The sequence below is a fragment of the Sarcophilus harrisii genome, chromosome 1 (genome assembly GCF_902635505.1).
Source record: "Sarcophilus harrisii chromosome 1, mSarHar1.11, whole genome shotgun sequence".
Classification (NCBI taxonomy): Eukaryota; Metazoa; Chordata; class Mammalia; order Dasyuromorphia; family Dasyuridae; genus Sarcophilus; species Sarcophilus harrisii.
In genome coordinates, this window is record NC_045426.1 from 713,139,212 (window position 1) to 713,150,725 (window position 11,514).

The 11,514-nt window shown below is 49.6% G+C and overlaps 1 protein-coding gene across 1 annotated transcript in view; it reads right to left on the minus strand.

The window, feature by feature from the left end:
• The window catches only part of MED15 (mediator complex subunit 15), a 69,019-nt gene extending 58,133 nt beyond the window's left edge, over nt 1–10,886 (minus strand). The window contains exon 1 of the mRNA XM_031949056.1: nt 10,631–10,886. Within this exon, the coding sequence (XP_031804916.1) occupies nt 10,631–10,698 (68 nt within the window). The 5' untranslated portion in view covers nt 10,699–10,886. The remainder of the gene's footprint in view (nt 1–10,630) is intronic.
• Nucleotides 10,887–11,514: the final 628 nt, after the last annotated feature.

Below are 11,514 nucleotides of genomic sequence, written 5' to 3' on the forward strand. Positions count from 1 at the left end.
GGTGCCAAGGTTTCTAAAGCACTGGATCGCTATCACACCCCATTTTAAAACAACTTGGGAGCAAAATATTGTTCTGTTCTTTTTTGCCCAGGAAAAAACAAATTCAGAAGCCAAATGACTTGCCCAAAGTCCCAGGAGGCCCACTTCCAAGATCCTTGCTTTCAGTGCCCCTGGATCCACAGACATTGAGTGGGAAGGAACAGCAACCCAGGGGCTCTTCTGGTTTTTCTCCCCCCCTCCTCCCTTCTCTTTTCCCCACTTCCCTCCCACATCTGACTAAGCCAATAGGTCTCGAAATAATGCTTTTAAATGCAGAAAATCGAATACACAGAACTACACATGAAATTAAGTACACTGAATTGTAATTATTACAAGGTTTTTCTTTTAAAGTTTACAAATCTCAGGATAAAAATCCCTGATCAAAGGTGAAAAAAAAAAAAAATGAAGCCCCTGAGACTCAATGGAATAAGGGACTGCACCAGGGTAAAAAAGGAGATACAACAAGAGATGTGAATTAGAAACCACAGGATGGGCAAGTGATTAGATGGGGGCGGGAGGGACAGAGGCAAGAAAATGGCAACTCAAGAACAACTGGGAAATCAGGAAGGGAGGAAAGGTTTGGGGGAAGAGGAGGTCAGTTCTGAACAGGCTGGATTTAAGACAGAACATCCAGATACAGAAGTTCAGTAGGCAGGGAGAGAAGCAAGAAAGGAGGCCAGGACAGAGAGGTTAGGGCTATATAAATAGACCAGAGTCATCAACATAAAGATAATAACTGAATTCATGGAAGCTTATGAGATCACCAAAGAAGGCCCAGGAGACAGTACTTGGAGACATCCAAGGTTAATGGGTTTGATCTGGATAAAAAGAAAATCCAGCAAGAGAATAAAAAAAACAAGTCAGAGAGTCTAGGAGAACCAGGAGGGAGCAGTGTCAGAAACACCCAGAAGAACATCAAGAAGAGGGTGATGGATAGCGTCCAAAGCTGCAGGAGGCAAGATATATAAGGACTGAAAAAAGGCCCTAAGATGAGGCGACTAACGAAGTCACCGGCAAAATGGCAGAGCAGTTCCAGCAGCTGGATGGGTGGTCAGAAGCCGGACTGCAGAGTTAAGAAGAGAATGAGGGAAAAGGAGGTGGAGGATTTCTCATTTAGCCAGGAGAGGGTGAGGATCTAGTAAGACAGCCATTAGCGTTGGATGGATGAGCTGATGGCTTTCTGAGGGGCAGAGAGATGTGGGCAGGTTTGTGGGCAGTAGGGAGGCAGCCAGCGGGCAGGGAAAGATGGAAGATCAGTAAGAAAGAGGGATGACAGTGGGGGCAATCTGCGGGAGAAGATGGCACAGAAGGGGATCACTTGTGCAGGTAGACAGGCTTGCCTCGGCAAGAAGAAAGGGCCACCTGTTCACGCGAGTTCGGGAAAGGTGGTAAAAAGAGGGATCTCTCATTGAATGATCTCAACTTTGTCAGTGAAATATGAGGCCAGGTTCTCAGCTGAGAGGGTGGGAGGAGGGGAAGCCACTGAAGATCTGAAGAGGCTTGAAAAGGCTTGGAAGGGATGCTATGAAGGATGGGAGGGAGAGTATGTCACCTACAGAGGAAAGGATAACTATACTGCCCTGCCACAGTGAGGGCCCAGTTCAGAGTATGTCACAAATCTGCAGCGACTGGATTCCTGCTTTTTTGCTCTGTTCAGCAGCACATGAGCAAGTTCAAAGGCAGTAGAGGGTGGGAGGGATCCATGGCTGAGGCTCAGTTCAGCAAAGCCAGCAGGATAAGGGCCTAAGGGACTCAGGAGAAGAGAACAGTGTAGCATTGAGCTGACTTAGCAAGGGATCAATATGGGGAAGGGTGTAGCCTCTGAGCAGTGATGGCCTGGGGGAAACCTGAGGGTCTGGATTAGGATCTGGGGCTGCAAAGCAGATGGAGAGGGGATGACAACGGGCTATGATCCAATAAAGGCATTTCAGAGTTCTTGAATACAGAAGTGGAACACTTGTGGTAATGCCGTTGTCGTATGCAGCCTCGGTAAAATGAAGGTCATGAGAAGTAAGCTGAAGAACTGAGAGGTTAAGGTAGCTAAGGGATTATCAGCACGAAGTGCAGAAGTCTCCTGATTTGAGGACAAGAGTTGGGGAAAAGAAGTCTGGGAACCAAGTTTTGAAATCTTTATCTGTACAACGATGACACTGGACTGGATGGTGCTCCTTCCCCAAGACCTCAGGGTTCCCTCCCAACTCAAGAACTACCTCTTTTCCGACAAATTCTCCCAAAGTGACCATTTTAAAAACCTATTTTCTGCCCTTTAAGAAGTCTTCACTCATCTGAAGTTACAACTCTATATTCTTTCGACATTTTAGACCTGGATTCCACAAACTATGGCCTGTTTTTATATGACCCTGAGCAAAGAATGGTTTTTATATTTTTAAATATAATAAAACTATTTTAAAAGGTTAAAAATATTTTTAGCTCACAGGGCAGCAGACCCCCAGAGCCCTGTTCTAAACCATGTGTACTTTTACCAGCCCCCGCTTGCCCCCATTTCCCCACAGGACCCCAGCAGGCCCTCCAGAACAATCCAAGCCAGCTACACAGTGACTAGGAAATCACAAATCAGTATTCTCCTACATTTATTGTGCGTGTGTTTTGGCAGACATTCCCCAATTACATCTTAATCTGGCCCCAAGATGCTTGTGAGTTTGCTGCCTCTGCTCTAGTGGCAGAAGTTCATCCCCTCATTTGGGGAACTTTTACTCTGAGGCTTTGCTAGCCCTCTCGTGACTGAGGGAGGGCCAATGAGCCCAACTAACTCAATCTGTCAATCAGCTCCAGGCCAAACACAGGAACATACTCCAGCCTTTCATCCTTCCAAGCCTCCACACTTTGCTGTCTGCATGTTGTCATGTGAATGAATGACGAATGAACTAAGTCCCAGACAGGCCCTAGACAAAATACAGGGAAAGCTCACTTGTTAAACCAGGGGTCTCAAGTGCACCCACATCCCCTCTCCTCTTATTCTGGCCCCAGTAATCAAACATTTTCACTGCTTCTAGAAAGTACGTATCAGCCAAATTCCCTATGATTACATGCGCTGGCTGGCCACCCCTCTGCACAGGGTAGCATCTCTCCCTATTTCAAGGGTCCTTAACCTTTTTTGTGTTCTGGCTCACTTTGGCCAGCCCCTCAACTATAAAGGGGGTATAATAGCATCTGCCTCTCCCGGGCTGTCATGATGATCAAATGAGAGAATGCTTATAAAGTGCTCTGTATACCTTAAAAAGTTCTATAATTGCTAGCTATTACTAAAATGTTTTAAAATGCACAAAACAAAACACAAAGGGATACAAGGAAAACCTATTGTATTGAAATACAGTTATCAGGATTTAAAAAAAAAAAACCAAGTTCAGAGACTCAATGTTAACCCCCCCCCCCCCCCCCCCCCCCCCCCCCCCCCCCCCCCCCCCCCCCCCCCCCTATTAGAATGTAACCTCCCTGAGGGAAGGAGCTATCTCATTTGACTTGTTAACAGGTCCCTATAACTTGTTTTTTAAGTTGATAAGATTTCCAGAAACACAGGACTCATGTATGCAGGAGGCCCTGAATGTGTCAAGGATGAAGGCCAAGTCCTCCACCTCCTATCCGCCCCAGCTGACATAATGTGTAGTTTGCATCCCAAACTGGACTCCCTGTGTGCCTTTAGGAATCAAGATAGGCAGCAGTCAGTCTGCACTAGACTGGGAAACTGCATGTGCAGCTGGGACCCTTGTACACAAAGAGACCCTCCCATCTTTATAGTCTAGCAGCTGCCCAGGGAAAAGAACTGGCTCTTGGACTGCCCTTACTCGGCCCTGTTTCCTACCTTTACTTCATTTTCCCCCTCCCAAGCCATGCCCCTATAGGGGAGATTTCCGGTATCTCCTCCCGCTTTCTGCCACTGTTATAAAAATGCAGACTTCGGTATGAACTGTGAACTCTTTGGTTTCACATGCACTTTCACTTCTCTTGTCACAAATCTGGTTTTCCCTCACATGTCATTAGTTGCTGCTGACACACTCTGCATCCTTAGCTCTCAGGTCAATGCCTGACACAGAAAGTAAGCGCTCAACTAATGACTTCCTCTTCCTTTCAGGAGACCCCTGTATAGCATAGTCTCTTGACTGACATTTACAGCTCTCTTGGTTCCCTGGCTGGTCACTGCACTAGTGGCCGGCTCCAGTCTCTTAGAGGTAACACCTGGCACCAACGGGCACAAACTCCAGAGTTCTGAGCACCAACCTCACCACGTGCCTGCCATTCAAGTATCAGCCACACTGGGCCCACCCCGTGAAGACCATCGATTAAAGCATAAGAAGATGTACAATCTCCAAGGGAGGAAGGAGGTAGCACCATGTGAGTTACAGGTCCAATCTGAGGTCAGAGGGGAGACCTTCCTGTTCAAGTTCAACCACTTAATTAATGTCTGTGTGATCTTGGGTCTATTTCCTCTTCTGCAAACCAAGGCGTCCAAACTACTTCATAATAATTCTAAAACTTTTACATTTCTAATGTTGCAATCACTGACAGATATAGCCCAGATAAACAACTTTTGTGGGGGGAATGAATACTCAATAATTTTTAAGAGTGGAAAAGGATCTTAGGATCAGAAAGGTTGAAAATGTCTTATATTAAGCCAAGTCCCTTCTAGCTTTAAATCCCACGAGCGAGGACATCACAGTGCTTTGGCAGTCTAGCTGTCTAAGACAGAGGCCGGCAACTGTTTTCTGTACATGACTAGATAGTAACCAGTTAGGCTTTGTGGGACAATAGTAAAATTGAAAAAGTTGTGTAGATACTTAAATTTCAATAAATTTCTACTGACAAAATTCAAAATGTAATTGAGTTCATTTTGTAATACAGGCCTTGTAGTCATAGAAAAAGTAATATTTTGCTTAACTGGGATTTGAAATTAGCAGTCCTGATCAAAATCAAATACAAATGTTTATCTGTTAATGCTGATGTGTAATAAGCTTTTTTACATATTTCATCTTTGAAAATCTCTTTTTACAGATAGATATTGCCATATACTGCTACTCGTATGAGAGCCTATGATTTTAATTGAGCATATTCACTGCTTACAAGGCACTTCTAGAATTCCATTAGATTCTGCCTTTTGACAAATTACATTACAGATTAATGACTTCCAATGGAAGATCAGGTGAAAGCTCCTTAATGGCATCATTAAAATGGATTTTGCAATGTGGACTTCTTTTTGCATTTGGATTAAGAAAACACTGCCAGAAAACAGATCTCTCCCCCCTCTCCCCCAATTTGTATAACAATGGGGAATCTCTGATTTTGGAATGGGAAATTCTTGTTTTCATCATTAGCAATAGGGAAAGTGTATATCATATCTCACTATTACTTGTGATTCAAGCAATGTTTGTTGTTGTTGGAACTGGGTTTTCTGCAGTACAAGTTTTGTAGCTAAGTGCTATTTTGCCTTGTAATTTTAGGCAAATTCGTTAAGAAGCATGATCAACTCTGCAGCAAAAGCTAATTCCTGCAGCCATTCAGTCTTTTTGATAAATAGTTCAGGGCTGTTCTCATTATTCAGAAAAAAGTCAATCTTAGCTCTAAGCTCAAAAAAATTTTCCCCTCCTCTTGTGCTGACGAGATCAGTAAGTGCTATTAAAGAAAATCCATCTGGTTTCTTCTCCTTTTCCCCATGTCCTTGTGTTTTTCCCTTTTTGTACATTTTCTACTTCATTTGAAAAGAGACTGATTTTGCATAGGAACTTCAGTGAAAGAAGATAAATAAAATTAACATGGATTAAGTACAGTAGGGGATACCAAAGAAGTAGGAGACATGGGGCCTGTTATCAAGAAGTTGATAATCTAGTTGGGTGACAAGATGTATAGAAATCTTAGCTATAGAGCAAGGTACTAAAAGGGGAGTGTTTAAAAATTAGCTTCCACTATAACTCATTTGTTTGCTTTTAATTACAATGTCTTTTGGCTCTTGTTTTAGAATTTCAGGAATTTAATTCCAGAACAATCAAGTATGTTTTTAAGCCATTAAGGAACTTAATAAAAGTTGTGAATTTGTGCCTCAAAAAAAAAAAAAAAAAAAAAGAAAGAAAGAAAGAAAAAGAAAATACATGGCAATATACATGGCACTCAAAATGCTGTGGAGTTATACCTGCATCCTTGCCATTTAGTATTTTACAGGAGTCCTGAGCACCCAAAGCACCAACAGGGATGGCTTGGGTAGTAACTACCTCACTTTACTTGTGAAAAAGCAGCCAAGGACAATACAAATTAGTTAGTGTGGTTGTGTTCTGGTAAAACTTTGTAAATGCTAAAACTTGAATTTCATACAATTTTTTTCAGGGATCACAAAATATTCTTCTTCTTTTTTGAGTTCCCCCTCCCCCAACCATTTAAATTTGTGAAAACCATCATTAAGTGGGAGGCCACCAGGCCAACAGTTGACTGATTGCTGGCTTAATATGGGCCTCTCAGACTCCTCACTGTGTGTGTGTGTGTATGTGTATGTATGTATGTGTGAAAGAGAGAGAGAGAGAGAGAAAGAGAGAGAGAGAGAGAAGATAAGGAGATGTGATTGCTGGTGAGCTCTGAACTGGTCCAACCACTCTGGGGAACAATGTGAAACTCTGCCCCAAAGTTATTATAAAACTACACATACCCTTTGACCCAGAAATATCATAACTATGTTTGTATCCCAAAGAGATAAAACAAACAACAAAGGAAAGGGACTTATATGCACAAAACTTTTTCTAGCAGCTCGTTCCTGGGGGCAATGAATTAGAAGAGCTGCCCCCTCAAATGGGGAAGGGCTGAACAAGTTATGGCATCTGACTGAAACGGAATACTATCAGGCTTTAAGAAATGACCAGTAGGATGTTTTCAGAAAAAGCTGGGAAGACTTATAGGAACCATGTGAAGTGAAGTAAGCAGAGCCAGGAGAACATTATGCACAGTAACAGCAACGTTGTGAGATGAACAGCTGTGACTTGGCTATTCTTACCAATACAATGACCCAAGACAATTCTGAAGAACTCGGGCTGAAGCATGCTCTGCACCCCCAGAGAAAGAACTGATGGGAGTCTGAATGCAAACTGAAGCAGACTTTTTTTTAAACTGTCTTCTTCTTTTTCTGATCTGTGTTTTCTTCACAACATGACTAATATAGAAAGATGGTTTGCATGACTGCACATGTATAACCTACATAAAATCGCTTTCTCTCTGAAGGGGAACAGAGGGATGGAAGATGAAACTAAAACATTTTGTAAATGAATGTTAAAACTTTTTTTTTTACATGTAATTGGGAAAAATATTTTTAAGGGTATGAGCGATGTGGCCCGGACACGTAACCTGTCAGAAGCAGTTTCCCTGTCAATAAGATAGTGTGTGACAAGCGTTCTCTGCTTCCCCAGATTGGTGAGACAGGAGCTGGCGTGCCCTAACGCTGGAAGGGATGACCAATGCGGAGCACCCATAATTACCACCGCCTACAAGTGTAGAAGCAAATTAAAGTGTGCCACATCCTTTCTGTGGGGTGGATAGTGCGAGCCTCATTCTCATCCCTATTTCCCTTTCCTGGCACCTGATACCTTTCCAGCCTCATCTCCCACCACTGCTATCTGCAGGTATTTATCAAGGACCTCTCTGCTCCAGGTACAAGCCACATTAAGGCAGAAGAAGCAGACCCGGAGCTCAGGGTGTAGACATTCTAAGGGAGAAACAATTAATTTCCATCCTCCTAGGGCAAGATGCCTTCAGAGGGCTAGACCAGCGATCTGCTCCCCAGCATCCCACAAGTTCGGAGCCAAACAGGCCCTTAGAAATCCTAGTCATTCCAGAAAGTGTAAAGCCCCAGCGCTAACTAGCAGCAAAATACCTCCCGATCCTGGTTGGGACTTTGAAATTCTTCCTATGACTCTGATGCTAGGCTGTTAATTGTTCTAGAAGAATCAAGTGGAAACAAACTTAGAAATTGGGAGTTCATTTCCTATTGACTTCTGCAGACTACCTCCTAATTTTCCATATTAAAAACCCGAGAGAAAGTACATAAACGAGCCTAATGAGGCAACACTCGAATTAAAGCTGTCACCCAATCGCAGTCTTCAGTCATGTTCTGCTCTCAAAATAATTCCATTTTTCAAAGATGTATTAAGTACCTGCAATACGCAGGTCTCCAACTTCCATCTCCAACTGCCTTTTATCTCAAACCGGCCGGCCAGTAGGCAGCTAAAACTCATCTGACAGCCAGAGGGATGTCATCTTTCCACCCTCCTTACAATCCTCCCCTTCTCTCCTCTCACTGCTGCTCTGGATTTGAGCATAGGCCCAGATAACTGCAGGAGCTGCTGGAGGGGAGAGGGGAGGGGAAGGGAAGGGAGAAAAGGTTCTACAGGGAGACTCTCCTTATTCCACTCCATCCTCCATTCAGCCTAAAGCAGCTGTCTCATCCTGTCACCTCAAAACTCAAACTCCAGGGACTTCTTTGTGGCCTCCATAAGTCTACACAAAATGCTTGCTTGGCATTCAAAGTCCTTTATAAACTAGCCTGGACTCCCTTTTCCTGACTCCCCAACATGTACTCTGCAATGCAATGACTGGCTAACTCCTAACCCTGCTGGCCGTGCCAGGAACAAGAGCCTCTGTCTCTCAGCTCTGGGCACTCTCTTTATCCTGTATTGAGCCTGCTTCCTATACATCTACATGCATGTTGTCTCTCCACCCTCAGACTGCAAGCTCCTTGAAGACAGAGACCTTCTTTGATCTTTTTGAACCCCCAGCTCTTAGCCCAGTTGCTAGCTCATAGTCGGTGCTAACAAAATTAGCAACGATTGACTGGGGATCTTAAAATGAAATAAGCCAGGGCAGCTGGGTGGCTCAGTGGCTAGAGCACCAGTCCTGAAGTCAGGAGGACCTGAGTTCAAATCTTATCTCAGGCACTTAACACTTAAGTGGAAGTCACTCAATCCCAACGGCCTCAGCAAAAAAATAAATACATAACATAGGCCACAATTCCTTGATCCAGGAGCTTGCACTACAGACCTTAAAGGGCTACATTAGTGCTGGCTGTTACTGCCACAAAGTAAACTACGGAAACACAAAGGAGGAGGAAGGACCAGTTTCTATCTGAGGAGGCCCAGGAGAAGTCACGGAGACCATGCCTCAGTTGGCCCTCGGCAAAACAAAAGGACTTCAAGGTGGTAGGAGGGGGGGAGTCCGTTCCAGACAAAAAGACAGAAGGCAGGAGAGCAGGAAGACCCAGCCCAAGCCTGGCTGCTGCACCAGCCTCCCAGCACTGACCTAGGTGCTGAATGTCTGGGAAAAGGATCACAGCTCTCCAAGGTAGAGCGGGAGGAAGCTCAGCAGCTCTCCAGGCCATCCTGCCATCAAACAGAAGGAGGCCTCGAAGGCGGCTTCAGGGCCGGGGAAAGAGCAAGTGCCCCCGTGGGCTCGAGCACAGCAGCGTTCCTCCCTGCAAAGGGGGGAAGTCGCCGAGCTCTTCCTCCTGGGGATGAAGGCCCCCAGTCACCCTTCTCCCCCTGCCTAACGGGGGCACTTCCTGCTGAATGCCAGAGTTTGCTTCCTAAGTGGCACTGAGGCACTGGGAGGGCGGCCGGGACCACCTGGGAGCGGCTGCGAGGCCCCTGGGCTCCCAGGCCCGGGTTCGGATTCCTCCTGCTGGCCCTTCCTTGCTGCCGGGCCCAGGGACACCTCTCCAGGCGCTGCCCCCTCGCTCCAGCCTGGGGGAGTTCCGGGACTCTGGGCCTCATCACTGGGAAAACCCACAAGACCCCCGGCCTGGGACTCCCCTCATCTCCTCTGGCCGCTGCCTCAGCTTCCTCCTGCGTAAAAGGGGAGAGTGACAGCCCCCCCCTGGGGTTTGCGAGGATGAAACGGGATCGTTATATAAGCCCTGAGCCCGGCCAGTTTAAATTCACCGGGAAGCAGAGAACTGGGGAGGCGCCCCCGCCTCCAGCCCGGCCGAGGAAGGGAGAGCCAGGGCCGCTCACTGCGTGCCGGGCACTGGGCCTAGGTCTCCCTGCAGCCCGTCCCACGTCCCCCAGGACGGACGGGGCAGCGCCGGGCTCGCACGGGGGCCGCGGGGCTGGATTCGCACCCAGGCCCTGGCTTGGGGAGGGGCCGAGGCTGGAAGCGGCTCCCAGGAGCCCCCCCGCGGCCGCTGGAAGGCGGGAGCGGGGGGGCCTGGCTCCCCAGAGCGGGGCCGCACACGCGGGCCGTGAGTCACGGGCACAGGCTGCTCCCGGCCCGGCCGGCACGGAAGGGGTCCCCGGCCCTCGGAGCAGCCGTCTCCCCCCTCCGAGCCCTGGCCCGGCCCGGCCCCCGCCCAGCCGGACTTCCTGGAGCAGGCGGACCTTCCCTGGGGGGAGCTTTCCCGCTCCCTGCAGCCCGGCGCCCGAGCCGCCCCCGAGGGGAAACTGAGGCCCGGGGAGGCGCCTCGGGGCCCCGCTCTCCCCGCCCCCCCGCCCGGCTCGGGCGCCCGCGGCCCGGCCTCAGTTTCCTTCTCGGGACGCGGCCCCGGGTCCGAGCCCCGGTGACAGACGCACCCGCGGAGCCCGGGACGGCGCGGGGGGGCCGCGGCCCTACTCACATTTGACTGACCAGCTTCTGGCGGAAGGAGGCGCTGCGCCAGTCGCTTTCCTGGCCCGAGACGTCCATGGTCCGCGGCCCGGCCCGGCCTCGGCTTCGCTCCCGCCTCTCACCTCAGGCGCCGCCGCCGCCGCCGCCGCCGCCGCCTCAGCCGCCGCTGGAAGCAGCCCGACCCGGAAGCCGTGGGGACAGCGAGTCCGACCCGGAAGGGAAGGGGCAGCGGCGATGCCGGGGCCGAAAGTGCGACTGTGCGGCCCCCGCGGCATGCTGGGAAGTGGAGTCCCGGCGGCTGCGAGGAGGGGGAGCAGCCCAGCAGCAGCCGGGGACTCTGGCAGAGCGGGAGCGATGTGGTCGCGAGGCCGGGGGCCGGAGCCTCCTCCGAGCCCGGGCGTCCCACCCCCGGGAGGGGCAGCAGAAGACCCCGACTCAGTTTGCAGGGGAGCGGCTCCCCGGCGCGGGCTCGCCGCCTCCCGTGGGGCCGCCCGGGGTCCGGCCCGAGGTGCCAGCCCGCCTTCCGCCCCGAGCCGGGGCTTCTCGGGGTCTCCCACGCTTCGCTCGGGGTCGGTCGGCCGCCTCTGGGCGCGCCCCCGCGGGCTCCGGCCGGCCCAGCCTGGCCCCTCCGCGCTCCCGCCCAGGCGCTCCCCCGGCTGATGCAGCCCCAGCCCCAGCTCGCTTCTTTCCCAAGGCCTTCTCCCCAGACCGGGGGCCGCTCCCCCTCCCCCGCCCCACCCCCGGTTCTTCCTGAGGTCGGGGGCAAGATTCTAGATCTCCGGAACTTCACATTCAGCCCGGGCTTCCAGCCTGGCAGGGGCCTTCCCCCAGCTCTCCATCACCGCGACGACGACCATATCTGCCAGATATCCCTGGCCTCCTGGCGGCTTGTTC